At 34.7% G+C, this 15,192-nt stretch overlaps 1 protein-coding gene across 13 annotated transcripts in view; it reads left to right on the forward strand.

The window, feature by feature from the left end:
• The window catches only part of HDAC9 (histone deacetylase 9), a 940,182-nt gene that overhangs the window by 724,415 nt on the left and 200,575 nt on the right, over positions 1–15,192 (forward strand). For all 13 annotated transcript variants that reach the window (XR_009352864.1, XM_059171303.1, XM_059171302.1 and 10 more), the window contains 4 exons: positions 4,732–4,787; positions 5,032–5,119; positions 10,462–10,581; positions 10,940–11,037. Coding sequence is in view for 12 of the 13 variants with exons in the window: in XM_059171303.1 (XP_059027286.1) it covers positions 4,732–4,787; positions 5,032–5,119; positions 10,462–10,581; positions 10,940–11,037 (362 nt within the window). In the remaining variant the exon portion in view is untranslated. The remainder of the gene's footprint in view (positions 1–4,731; positions 4,788–5,031; positions 5,120–10,461; positions 10,582–10,939; positions 11,038–15,192) is intronic.

Below are 15,192 nucleotides of genomic sequence, written 5' to 3' on the forward strand. Positions count from 1 at the left end.
TATGGTGATAGGAATGAGTGATGGATAGCAAAAGTTCAGTAAGATCAATGAATTGGAAATCTTGGTTGTAGTTGGGGCGTTAACTGGAAATTAGGATAGTAAGAGAATAGGATGTTTGACATTATGGAATAGATGTCTTATTGAAAATGGCAAGGCCTAGGAATATGACTGTAAGTGGAAGACAGTCATTTAAGACGAGGAATCAGAACTGAAATATCAAGATATTGAACGGAGTGTCTGTATGTATGGCATTGAAATCACTAAGAATAATTACTGGAGGAATGATAGAAAAGCAGAACTTCAAAAGGCAAAATACTCAAGGAGTGGATGTAGACCTAAGTAGATGGATTTGAGTGATATTTAGAATCAAATCAACAGGAATTGGTCATGAAAAAATAACTAACTAAATAAAATAAAGTGAAATGGAGGAAGGTTAGGGCGAGGGAGCCATTAAGGATAATTCATGGGTCTCTGACGTGAGCCACTGGATGAATCATTGGTAAGTTAGAGAAGGCTGGGAGAAGATCGGAAGTTTGATTTTGGATATATTAAATTTGAAGTGAACTTCCAAGTGAATATTAAAGTGAAGATATTGAGTAGGTGGGCTAATAATTTTGGTCCAGTGCTCAGTGGAGGGCTTATCTTAGAAATAGAAATCTGTGAAGTATCTGATGATGGGTGGTAACTGAATCCACAAGAGTGATGGCATTGCCTTGGAAGCAAGTGTGGAAAGAAGAGAAAGAGAAGTCTAAGATTGGGCCATGAATAATTTTAATAATTGATGAGCAAGCTGAGGAGTAGGAGCATTCAAGGGAGACTGATTAGGAAGTGGAAAGAGATAAATAAACCAGTGGAGCATGAAATCACAGAAACCAAGAGAAGAGAGTGTTTTTATTCTTATTTTTATTTATTTATTTATTTATTTATTTATTTATTTATTTATTTATTTATTTATTTTAGAGTGTTTTTAAAATGAAGATGTAGCCCATAGTGTTTAAAGTTGACCACGGGTCCCATAGTCTGAGAGCATAATAATGTCTTTGAAATTAGTGACATGGAGGCCATGGTGACCTTAGTAAAAACTTCTTAATGAACTAAGAAAGTGGAAGATAAATCAGAGATAGGTTATTGAGGCAGAGGTGAGGCCAAAGGAGACAGCAAGGTAGACCACCATTTCAAGAATTTTGCTTACTAAAGGGGAAGAAACATGTAGAAATGAGGGATCAGTGGGATTAAGGATAGAGGTACATAGTATATTATACATATGTATATATTTGTATTGTTTTGATATATATATATATAAATTTTTATTTTCAAGATGATGAAAATGAGCTTATTTAAATCTGAATGAAATATATATATAATTTGGAATTTTAATATGAATTTAGTATGTCAGTGAGAAAAACATAACGTAAATGATGGTGGAAAAGTAGGAGGGGATGGGATCCTAACTGCAGGTGGTAAAATTGATCTTAGGAGGACTAACATTTCCTCTAGTGTAACAGGACTGCTTGAGGACTCAGTCTTAGTCATCTTACTGTGTTTATCTTTTCTCTCTGAGTGTGATCTAATCCTTTCTTACAAGAAAGTATTGTGGAGGGTGGGTGCATTGGGTTTTACGTTTCAAAGCATCAGTGAGACCCAAGGAGTACACCAGTTCCGTCTTTTCTGAATGCAGGCTTGCATGGTGTAAGAGAGGAAGAAGCTACCACTTGAGCAGATTGTGGAAGAAGCAGCCCTCTTCAAGGCTTTGGCTGTGGAAAGGGGGTGCACTCAGAAAAGACAGGGAAAATGTAGGGGTGTTTGCCATTAATGAGAACACAGTGGAAGCTTTGGGTGGATCAGAATCATAATGACCCGGAAAAGATTTGTTATTGCAAGAAGATAATTTTCAGCCCCAGATGAAGCAGTTTTAGAAGCAGTTTAGCAGAATGGTGGAGGTTACTTTGGAAAATTATAAAGTGAAAGGCACACTCCTTTCTCAAGGAATTTGGCTATAAGAGAGAGGAGAAAAATAGAAATCAAATACTATTTGACTTTTTTCCCTCTATAAACTAGCTAATTATTTATGTGATTTTTACTTCCATGTTGTTTCTTTTTATTTATTTATTTATTTGACAGAGAGAAATCACAAGTAGATCGAGAGGCAGGCAGAGAGAGAGGAGGAAGCAGGCTCCCTGCTGAGCAGAGAGCCCGATGCAGGACTCGATCCCAGGACCCTGAGATCATGACCCCAGCCAAAGGCAGCGGCTTAACCCACTGAGCCACCCAGGCGCCCCTCCATGTTGTTTCTTAACATGATTTCTATTCAGGTTGATGTTTTTAAATAAATTCTTTATTTTTTAAAGTTATTGTTAAATTCCAGTTGATATACAGTATAAAATTCATAAATAATACTTTCTAAAATCCTTTCGTCCAAGCCATGTCATACTTTTCCCTCCTGCCCAGAATATCCTTTTAAATTTTTCTCTACCTTTATGATCACAGCTCTTCCTATAAGACAAATTCAAATGTACGTTTCAACTTTCTCTTTGTTTTACATTTTCATTGTGAAATAATTAGTGTTTATTGTAAAACCATTTTCAAAAAATATGAAATTATAAATTTAAAATAACCATGCAATACTATCACTCAGTGATATCATAATGTGTCTGTTATTTTTAACACTAATACTTCCAAAGTTGATATCTTTCTCTTCTACTCAGTATTTATAATAGCAAAATTTTAGTGGCTGACTAATATTCCATGGTATAGATTTACCATAATTCACTTACACATTCTCCTAGTATTAGCTAACTTATGTAATTTCTAATTTTCCTATTGTAAATAAAACATCTTTTATATAAATGCTTGCCTACAAGCATAGTAACACCTTTAGGGCAAAAATTCTTTAAGTATATTAGTAATTGAAAGGGTAAATGTTTTTTTAAAGGCTCTAAACATATATAGAGATGGATTATTTTCCAGGAATGCTTTAATAAATTATCTTCTCCTGGGCAGCATTTGTGAGTTATGAAGTACCGTTGCATTGTTAGCATAGAGTATTGAAAAAAGAAATCCAATTTCCTGGGTGAAGAAGTGTTTTTCCATTAGGATTTTCATCAACTTTTATTTAATTATTAATTTCATTGAATATTTTTTCAACGAAAATTTCACTGGAAATTTTTCTTCTTTGTATTGTCTTTCCATGCCCTTTCGCTGTAAAACATAGTAGTTTTTTTAAAAAGTGTATTTGTTTTAGTTGAATTGTAAAAGATCATTAGTATTATGAATCCAATTACAGAAATTCATTACATGCTAATTATATTGCTTGTATTATATTTATTTCATCCTGTTACCTTCCTAGTAAGATATATTGCACCTATCATAATCTTTACTTAATAATCTATCCTCAGGATTCCTTTAGCACACTAAAGTGTCACTCTTCAATCTTAAAATTTCAGTCTGTTTGGTCTTGTGTGGTTCATTAAATAGTTTCTCTCATATTAGTCGTTTATTGCCAGAAAGATAGTATTTTAAGAACTGTTATAGGAAATGTGTTTTTCACGATTCCCACATTTAAAAATGGTATTGTGTTATTTGACTTCTAGTTTGCTTCTGAGATTATCATTATGTATATGCTCATCAAAATGTGTAACAAATTAATCATTGTATGTTGGTTACCATACATCCTAGAAAAATTTATGTATATTTAAAGTCCTAGGGAATAGATTATTTTTCTTGATATATCTTTATGCTTATAGTAAGATGTAGGAAAAAAATACCCCTGGGGTATATTAAAATCATTTCAAAAGTTTTAGGTTTCTATATTAAAGAAATATCTTTGTGTATGTTACTTGAATCTTGATCTTAGGAGGACTTGATCTTAGGAGTTAAGTGAAAGGTGGTGTGAACCATCTGATGAATGATTTTTTTTCATGTCTAGCAACCCAACTTTTCTGAGCATGCTGGCTTTATAAGGATTTATAGTTCCTTGCCTTCATGCTGGAGTTACTTCAGCTTTCCGTGATGCATTCCAACTAATCTGGAGGTTAAGGCATTCCTTGATCATGGATAGATCTGATTGCTATTCAGCCCTGGAATTCTTTATAAAATTCCAGAACATGGGCTAAAAATTGACTTAGGGAATCCAATAAAGTTGCAAGTCTTGGCAGTCATCCAAGCTAAATTTATAGACTGGAAGAAATATGGGCCTTCCATTGTTCTCTTTTTCACCTTTCTGGGTTTCTTTTGTGTGTATGTGAGTGTGTGAGTATAAATTTATCATTTTGCTGACAATGGAGTGGAAATAACCATTAAGAAAATCCAGCTAAAGAATTTTCACTTTGGATCTTCCCTGGTCTTTCCAAATTTTAACCCAAACCTGCACCAAAGTAAATTTCTTCTTCCTCTGTAGGATGTTGTTTTCATAAAATAAGAAGTTGTTCTTGAAAATGAATCATGCTAGTATAACAGCTGCTATATATATATTTGCCAGCTAGGTACAACTCCTGAATCCCTGTTCTTCCCCTTGCTCTGTAGGAGCCTTCTTTTTGAGACATGATCTGATAAAATGTTATCATATATATTGTTTCTGTTCATTCTCAGAAAAGGCAGTGGGGTCAAGAAAAGAAGCTCTGAAGGCCTCTTAGAGACTTGAATCTTTTTGTGCACACCTGATGCTCTGTAGTACATGGAGATCCAGGCAATCCTCCCATATCTGAGCATTGAAAACCTGTCTTATTTTTACAGAATGGGTTTGCTGTTGTAAGGCCCCCAGGCCATCATGCTGAAGAATCCACAGCCATGTAAGTACCAGGGACTGTTGCCCATCTCTAAGCACCACGGTTCCTGGCGGTCACCTGCCCCGTGCATGTCTCTGAAGCCTCTAATTGTTAGCAGATGGACTGAAAAATCTTGCAAGGTACTCCCAGAAGCAGATTTATGGCTTCAGAGATCATATAGCATTTTAAAAAATGCTCTGAACATTATTTATAATGGTTTTCCTGGCTGATTTGCTTTCTTATTTCTCTGTTCTTCTCTATTCCACAGGGGTTTCTGCTTTTTTAATTCAGTTGCAATTACCGCCAAATACTTGAGAGACCAACTAAATATAAGCAAGATATTGATTGTAGATCTGGTATGTATTCCTGGACAGAGCTGCATTTTCAGTGACTCTAGATAAAAGGGAGTGTATTTGTATTTCTCTGTTAGGTTGTCCTGCTTTTAGCGCTTGCAAACAACTGACGGGTGTGTTTCCTTTGAATGTGGAAACTCATTAAATTCAAGATTGCAGTTCTGAAACCATAAACATTCACGTTTCACTTTCATGGTGTTAACTGCAATTTAATGAGAAGAAGGCGCAGATCAGGGCAACTTTTATGATCCTTAAATGAATTGATACTTCCACAGTTAAAATAACCCAACAGAACCTGAATTTACTTTTCCCTACAGAATATAGACTTTAAATAGTCAGATGTGCTGGAAAGAATGCTGTTGCTTTGGTAACCAATTGGCCATTTCCCTTGGTTAGCAATCATGTTGCTTGTTGTGCAACAGTGGTATTATTAAAACAAGTCAGCATGTCATTCTTTCTGAAAAGATCTGAGATCATGTATGCCAGTTTGGGATGACTCCCGACAGGAACCCTGAGTGATTAAAAGTCAGAGGCATTAGATTAGTCTTGCATTTTAACATGATGCGTTCTTACACAATAGAGTTATAATTTGCTTAACAAATGGCTTGTTTAAATGCAGATGACACTTGGCATGTTGTCTATAGTATATTCATGAATAATGAGCTGGAGATCTGCCCCATACAGAAAGGCCAACCCAGGAAAGGGCGAAAGAGAGCTGACTGGTGATTTATGAGCCCGTTTTCGGTTTGCCTCTAGTTCACGAGGAGGTGTAATAGGTTGTCTGACAAAGCATAGACAGGAAATGAACCCTGGCATCCAAAGAGAACCTGCTACATCTGCACTTAATTAATTTTTGCAGGTGATAAAAGATTTAAAGGCAAAATATGTTAAAAGTTTTTTTGAAGTGCAAGGCTTAATAGTCTAAATCTTGTTCATATCTGCACTCATAATTAAATCTTATTGGGAAGTCGTGGCCTCACCATCCAGCCCTCTGATTCAGTTAAGCAAGTAAAGTAAAGGGTTTTAGAAAGTACGAACAAAGCCATGTGAAGAAATACTTAGTTGAGTTGAAAAGAAGATAAAAAGAATGAAAGACTGATAACCATTTCTAATGGTTGGTAGGAATGGATGTTTTCCACATACTGTAGTGTCGCTACCCACAAGTACTTTGGTGCTAAGAACTTTCCATGTATTTTCCAAATATGGTAGAGTTTCACTAAAGGTCATAGTTCACCATTAAAAAAAATGTGTTGAGGGCCTAGATATACTACAAAAGCAAGGTCTTTAAAGGTCTTAAAATTTTATAAAAATGAGAACATCAGTACCTCTATTCCTATGTACATACAAAATGACATTTTCATTAATTGGTATTTATAGATTTGTATGATTCTAACATAGTAAATTTAAAAAATAATTTAATACAGTTCTAGTACTATAACTTCTGCTAGAAACATAAGCCAAGAACTTAGAGAAAGGATAGCAGATGAAGACCAAGGATTGTGGAGAAATTTTTCTAAGCTTTCTAAATTTGTCAGAATTATGCAGGAAGGAGATTGGTAAACTGTCCTATCCTTAGAAATCTTTTAGTATTACTTCCTAAGAAATCTACTCTGCTGTCATTTTATGGTTCTATGGAGATAGCAATTGTTAAGAGTCTCTGTGAAAGCACATTTGTGATAACCAAACTCTAAAGTAATGAATTATACAACAGTCTTAGGAGCTAAAATGGCTTGCTTGTGATAGATTTGTCTGTAAAGGTTTTTTTAATATATATTTATTATATATCTATGTTAAATATGTAATGTTTATATTTTTATATATTAATACAAGACTGCTCTAGATTAATTCGATATGATTATAAAATAAGTTGGTTGGAAGCTCCAAGGAGTGTCCTGTAAGCTTACCGGCCTTTGATTGTAAATTTGCTCTGTTATCCAATCATTAAGGATACTGATTTCCCAGCAGGCTGTAGTAGAGGAGAAGTTTTTGTTTCAAATCCTCTAAATAAAAGTTCTGTCCAAAGGGTTGCCTCTGAGATCACCACCAGCCCGCATATTCTTACTTTCAGGTCTTCCAAATTCTGCAGCTGCAGGGATACTTTGAGGAAATTCCCTTGTTTCTTCCAGCTGCTGAGAAGGAAGTTTTAAAATGCCACGTGGCGCAGAAACATCCGTTCTCCCTGGCTGACAGGTCTATTCTGCAAGTTAGCAAAGGAGGAGTAAAGGTTCTTCAATGGCAAAAGAATTTAATTCCTGCATACCCAAAGTCACATACTTTAGCTCATCAGTGTGAATTGGCTCCACAGATTCTTGGGCCAAGAGAGGGCAAAGCTACTCCATTGTCCAGCGACTAGTTTCAGCATTTTTACATGCCTAGTAAATAGAGTGCCAGAGCTCTAATTCACCGCTTATTTGGGGCGACAGCCAAATTCAGGGGCACTGAATATTTTGGGCAGGAATGATTCTAGTTGATGTGTGGAGCTTATTCATTCCAGTTCTCTTTCTGGGGAGAGTCCAGAGACATTCAGATTGGTGAGGAAAGGGAGCAGGTGCACTTGCTTTTCAACTCACAAAAGATTCTTCATTGTGTTTGGGGCATGAACCATCCCCGAAAGTAGGATTTGCATGTATGATTCAGGTAGCCTTTATGCAATGTGACTTTCAGTTGAAAATAATACCTTTTAGATTTAATTTATTAAAAAGTCACATCATGTGACCTAGATTTGGGGTAAATTCATTGTTAGTTAAGCACCAAATTTAATAATTGTCAAAAGTGCCTATACTAAATAATTATAAGTGACAAAGTAGCTGGTCAAATAGATGATTTATTTAAAGCTCTTTTAACATTATAATGAGAATATATTGGCTCTAAATCCTTATAGAAAATAAATTTTCACAGTATATTTTTAACCAATAAAAATATTGAAATGATTTTTCAGCATTTCCCAGTATATTTTAGAAATAAGGTCAGTTTGAGTCCTTTAGTATTTCAGTTCATCTCATTACCGTAGTAATTCCTCACAGTCACCAACAATTTTCTTACATTAGTTTAGTATATATTTGTTGTTATGGAGAGAAAATTCTGAGATCATACCTGAGTAGTAAGTACTTTTTATAAATATTTTGCAGCAGAGAAAGCTGAAAAAGTATTCTCAAGTTTACACTATAAATTGTTGCCCAAAACTGAAGGCATATTTAGGTTTACCTTTATTCCTAAATACTTTGTGAATATGAACATGAAACCAAAGATTATCCAAGTATTTTCAGAATGGATTTATGTATTTTAATGAATAATGTCTGTTGAACCTTTACTAGAATATAGGCAAGATTATATTTCTTATTCAGAAGTATATGTAATGAGTACCCAACATGTTTTTCAAAAATAAATGATTTTATATCTAAGACAATTCATCATCTTTTATTTGACCTTTTTAAATAAACCATCACAGCATCACTACGGAAATATAAGTAATCAAGGCATTATTTTTCTGGTTTTCAAAGTGTAGACCCATTACGGGCCAGAGCAAATTTTTCTTACAATGCTGACTAAAAATTCTATCATGTAGTAAAAATGCAGACATTTCTTCCTTGTTGTTTTTCATAGTATCTTGTTTGTCCACCCTCTCGGTATCTAGCAGCAAACTCAAAGACGTGAGTTTGTTTCATTTTTGTTCAGGTAAAGGAAAATAGTTTTGCTATTCTGCCTTCTTTTTATTTTTTATTTTTTTGATCATTCAGAAATCCAGGCATTAGTATATTTTCAGTAAGTTATTTTTTTTCCCCCTGATGTGTATGCCTTGAGCCATAACAAATTTCTGGTTGCATACCTTCCCCAATATTTTATGATTCCTTAACTGATTTTGGATATGTGTATAATGTAAGAAGAGGGGATGATTAGTGTATGTCTATACTGGATAATAAGTTCAATGCAGGCTTTCAGAATCCAATGAAGGGAGGCTTTGGTGGTATTTAGTGAGAGAGTTTTGGACTAAAGATTGAGGTGAAGACAAGTTATATAAACCTCAGTAAGGAGCAGTGATGACCACCACCTTACTTCACAGATTTGCTAACAAGATCAAAGAGGTAATGAATATTAAGTATAAATTAATATATGATGGCTATAAGTTTGGCCTTGAGTGTAAGAAATAGATTCAATTTCTATTTTATTTTATTTCTATTTTATTTTGTTCAGGAGATACTAGGAAACATATTACTTGAGCTTCTTAACACTTGAGGTCCTCCAGTGAAGACATTTTCAAAAATGCTATTATTAGTTTTATTTTTTATATCTCTTTCAGCAATTCTAGTATATGTCTATATCATAAAACAACAGAACCAGCAAATAACTGTAAAGAGTTAAATCATTATTATATACAAATGTCCTAAAAGTTTTTTCATTCATTTTAATGTTATAGGAATTTTTTTTTTTTTTAAGGGATGGTGTGGTATGGAGGTGGGGGGACAAAAAAGAAGAGAAAGGAGGCTAAGGAGGAGAGCCATGATAGATTATCAAAATTAGGTAGATTGGACAAGTTTGCATGAAGCTCTGTGCCATCTTTTTGCGTGGCCCAAGTGATTTAATAGCTGATGAGCTCATGCTCCTGTGTCTTCAACTCTTGCCATCACGATTTTACCAAAATAAAGTATGAAGTCTTTTTTGCATCTGGCGTCTCTTTTGAAGTAATTCTAACTGCTGAGGGATTGCTAACTGAACTGAATGCTCCAAGAAGGCCAATTTACTCAGCTGGTTGCAAAGCCTTTGACCTTAATGGTGGGACTTGGCAAATCAATGCATACATGTATGTTTAGTGTTCTGTCAAGAATTGTGAAAATGCTCTGTAAGCCATAGATCCTTCTGCAGAATACTAGTTTGTAGTTTAAACATTAGTCTTTCTTCAGAGGCCAATGAGGCTAGTTAATTAAGCCTGAGGGGTTATGAACTGTTGGCAGTTAATAAGTCATAAAATTCCTCCATAAAACAGGATGCGAGATTCCATCACTGAAGCAAAGAGTACAAAGGGCCGGTGTATAAATATCTAATTGTACCAAAGGACTGGGCTTTCTCAATGACTGCTCATCTGGAGTCTCCAGGGCATGTTCGCTGTGGTTTCCTGATTTTTAGAAGCCAGTTTAAAAAATGAGTGCATTAAAGGGTAATTTGCCTGAAAGTTCAGGAAGTAAAGGGGGTGGTGTGGAAGCAAGCTGAACGGGAGAAAGAAGGAGGGACATAGTGAGAAGACAGAAAATGAGAAGGAGGGTGGGGTAGAAAGGGAGCTAGAAATAAGAAAAGTTGTCTCCACGCAGTGAACATGACTGTATTTGTCATCTGTTTTCTTTTCCTTGTAGGATGTTCACCATGGAAATGGTACACAGCAGGCCTTTTATGCTGACCCCAGCATCCTGTATATTTCACTCCATCGCTATGATGAAGGGAACTTTTTCCCTGGCAGTGGAGCCCCAAATGAGGTTCGGTTTATTTCTTTAGAGCCCCACTTTTATTTTTATCTTTCAGGTAATTGCATTGCATGATTACCCCTAATTTTCTTGTCCTTTGCTGGTGTTTTAAATTACACGAGATTACTGAATTGTCCCATGGGACCAAGAACCAGTGCAGAACAAGTGCATAACCCAGAGCACTGGTTGTCAAGCAAGGTTGGGCTGATTTGACATGTTGTTTGATGTTTGTTTCAAGAGCTCACATGTGTTTGTTTTCCTCTCTTTTTGCTTTCTTCCCTGCACCCTCCTCTACCCACTGTGTTGTGGGGTTTTCTGTTTGTTTGTTTGTTTTTTGTTTTTGTTTTTGTTTTTGTTTTTTTCTTCCTAGGTTGGAACAGGCCTTGGGGAAGGATACAATATAAATATTGCCTGGACAGGTGGCCTTGATCCCCCCATGGGAGATGTAGAGTACCTTGAAGCATTCAGGTTGGTACTTCTTTTTCTGAAACTAGCAAATTAGAAAAGAAATGTCCATTGAAACGACACCAAATGTAAAAGAGAAATGTAAGCTTTAAATAAGGGAAAGTGGCTAAAGGAGCCATTCCATTAAACGTTCAAAAAACATTTTGTTTTGGGACCTGAATATAGCTCCAAAGCCACATAAAGAATATGTGTAAGAAAAAAGGTACATCAAGACCTACTTGTAGTTGTACAGGTATATTGGCCAATGGCCCAGGCATTCTACGCCCTCTCTGCCAAAATGAGAAGGGGAAAAAATTTATTAAGTAATTCTGGAAACTCGTGCCTATTCTACCAATATTGTCATGTAGAATGGACATTAGCATATTAGATGCTCCGATAAGGCCTTCATTACCCACATAACTTTGTTGAACAGGCATTTCCCAAACTTCACTGGACTACAGATTTCATTTTTCATATAGCACCACTCAATATTCTTGGTTCTGCAGAGCTAGCTTGCTTTTGGAATGTTGGCTTAGGCATCTCATTTCATGGGAGAGTAAATGACTTTTCTCTTTCATAAAATATTTTACCTCTCACATTAAACATCAACTGATTAATTAGTAGTTTTCAGTTTCTGTACAAAATGCAGCAAGTAATTTAAATGTATATTTATATATATAGTGTATTTTGCTACTTGGTCCTTCTAAACAAAGAACTTTTAAAATTAAGCAAGTAATGCAACAAATCAAAAGCTTTCTTTTTGAATATTGAATTTTTTTTTTTTAGAAAAAGGCACATTTTATTGTCTAGCATTAAAAAAATATTTTCAGTTCTTGGAAAGGACTGTTTTACAGAGAAATATCAGATTGTGTAATACATAGTCACTTGCAAGATTTTAGGAGATTTTAACCCTTTGGTAATGCATGATTTTGGGGTGTTTTGTTTAGTTGAAAACAAAAACCAGCAACTACATAAGAAACCTTAAAAGCATTATTTTAAAATTTATCATTTATAAGTTCCCAAGGGGGAATATCCTATTGCTAATACATTTGAAATGTAAGGAAATAATAGGGAGATTTTTCAGTAAGTGAGTGTGGGTGAGTTTCTGCTGTCCTATATATAATGCATACTTAAAATTTCTCATTTGAGAGTCATTTTTCATTTGAAAACAGGCCTAGGAAAAATGATAGAAAATCGCTTTTTTCAAGAAAATACGTTGAAAGTAAATATATTTGGTTTGGTTTTGGGATATTAAGGAAAATTCTACACACATTCCAGATTTTTACTTTGAAAATATATATATTTATATTCAAATATATACACTATTTATAGAAAAAATAGCTGAAATAACTTTACTTAAAGACTTGTGTTGTCTATGAAGATATTTTAGGTTAATTTACAATAAAACTAAAAAAAACTTCATTAAGATACTTTCATTATTATTAAGAAATGATAATAAATAATAAATATTAATTACTAAGAGAGTTTCATTATTATAAATTCTGTTTACCTATATTTGCAACTTAAATGTTATTCGTATCTTAGAGGAACTCTAACGGGATAATAGACTTTAATATTATATCACATATGAATTTATTTGTTTACCAAGTTAACTTGATAACTTGCATGATACATTAAGTTCTCAATCTTCCTTAGTTTTTTATTATCATAATACTATTTGGGGTACTATGGCTTTACTTAAAAATGAATTATGCATACCCAGCAGGGAAGGAGAATTTATATTTTGTACTACTTGTTTGCACATCACAAAGTGAATGATGGGTAAGAATGTTTACAAAGAACTCCTGTGAACACAATAATTTTATTAAATAATTAAATAAGTATTAATATTAATTATAATAAAGTATATATTAACATATAACATATTATAACATCTATTATATAACATATATTGTAACATGTTAACATATATTAAGTATATGTTATGTTTTTTGAATGAAAATTAAGTGAATCAGGGCTCCTGAAAGTGACTTAATATCCTCAAGATTGGTACCTTCCTGTTGCCTGAATGTGGACACTTTATATTAGCAAACTTTTCTATAGTTTCCACTGCAGTTACCATTTCTAAGCTTAATTAGAGGAGGCAGTATTATTTAGATAGACTGCAGAAATGTAAAACTGCATCTTTTAATGTTCATAGTTATTTAGGAACCAGATTTAAACCATAATAATTAATTTTGAACTATACTGTGTTTGCTGTTCGACTTGTATGACTAGAAGTACTTAGGAGCTTCTCATAGAGGAATCAAGAAAGTAAGTCATACATTCAAAAAGATTCATACAACAGATTGTATTCCAGGCACAGTGATAAGCACTTGGAATTTTGAGCTGACTTGCTCTCAAGAATCATAAAAGAAGTGATACTCACTGTTCTAGAAAATGGGTATGATTAGACATAGAGAGGATAAAATGATGAACTCTTCCTGAAGGGAAGTATTGTTCAGGAAGTATTGTTCAGACTGTACTTTCAAAGATGAGTGGGGGTTTTCAAGGGGTAAAGGAATTGGAGTGGGGGGTACTCATAATAGAGAGAATAGACTGTGAAAAGCATTTACACATGAAATGATCTTGCTATCTTGGCTTAAGAGCATAAGGGTGGGATTGCCTGGCAGGCATAGAGATCATACTCCATAAACTTTTGTTGGCAAAGAATGGGAATATATAAATTCTTTTCTAATCTGGGGCTTTAGTGAAATACACTCCAATATAATTTTTGATGTAGTATTACCTTATAAGCATATGCTTCGTAATATCATGTAGTTACCTTGTTTACCAGTATTAAAACTGGAGATCTTTTTGGCATCTTTTGTGGGTGTACAATATGGAGATGGTGGGAAAAGTAAATGGTGCCTTTTCTTTTTTCTTAATTTTTAATTGTTTCTGTACTGCGATAAGTATCTTTGAAGGGAAAGCCTCTCTCTGTGAAGCTATAGGGGGATGTAAGGAGGCTGCTTATTTTACCAGCCTACATTTGTCATGTATATTATTCTTGTTTCTATTATGTATTTTTTATGTAGCAAAAAGACTATTGCAGCAAACAAAAAGTTTTCATGTTTGCTATAAGTTATCCCCCAAATTACTGAAGGATATATTTAAGATTTTTCTTGAGTTTTAAAAATGTTCATTAATGTCAAATATCTTTTATGTGGAACTAAAAGGTATTCCAAGGCTACCATTTTAGGGGCACCTGGGTGGCTGAGGTGGTTAAGCATCTGCCTTCAGCTCAGGTCATGATCCCAGGGTCTTGGGAGAGAGCCTTGCATCAGTCTTCTTGCTCAGCAGGGAGCCTGCTTCTCCCTCTCACTCTGCATGCCTGCATGCTACTCCTCCTGCTTGTGCTCTCTCTCTCTGTCAAATAAATAAAATCTAAAAAAAATAAATAAATAAAGGAGGGGGGGAGGGAGTCCTGGGGGTCTCCTTCTTTCCTGCCACCAAGCCTACCATTTTATAAAATAATTACATTTTGATTGAGGTCTTACATTCTTACATGCCAAGTCTTAGATTAGAAATTTTATAAATATTATAGCTGGGGCGCCTGGGTGGCTCAGTTGGTTAAGTGACTGCCTTCGGCTTAGGTCATGATCCTGGAGTCCTGGGATCGAGTCCCACATCGGACTCCCTTCTCAGCAGGGAGTCTGCTTTTCCTGCTGTCCTCTCTCCTCTCATGCTTGCTCTCTCTCTCTCTCTCTCTCTCTCTCTCTCAAATAAATAAATAAAATCATTTAAAAAATTATTATTAAACATTATAGCTAATTCTTAAGTGCTTTGTATAAGGCACAGAACTTCTAATTGTAAAGGCCAGGGTGTGAACTCAGTTTATATCTCTAAAATCTTTCACACCACATTGCTGCTCTTTTCTACTATTCACGATTTAAAAGACCAAAGAGTAATAAAACACAATGAACTTTTACCAAAATGTAAGACCTTCATCCCAAGTCTAAGTCATAAATGTTTAGTACACAGCATGGCAAAAAAGGAGCTGTTAAGTAATATTGACTGAATAAATCAAAGAATAAATGAATGAGTCAAAGAAAGAAGGAATGATACTGGTTACAGTGTCATTGGAAACCCCTGGTATTAAGTAAACCTAGCAAAAGTCCAAAACCTAACTATCTCTTGGCCCTTCGAGAACTTTACAAGGAACTTTGAATACCCATT

This window comes from Mustela lutreola, chromosome 4, assembly GCF_030435805.1.
Source record: "Mustela lutreola isolate mMusLut2 chromosome 4, mMusLut2.pri, whole genome shotgun sequence".
Taxonomy (NCBI): Eukaryota; Metazoa; Chordata; class Mammalia; order Carnivora; family Mustelidae; genus Mustela; species Mustela lutreola.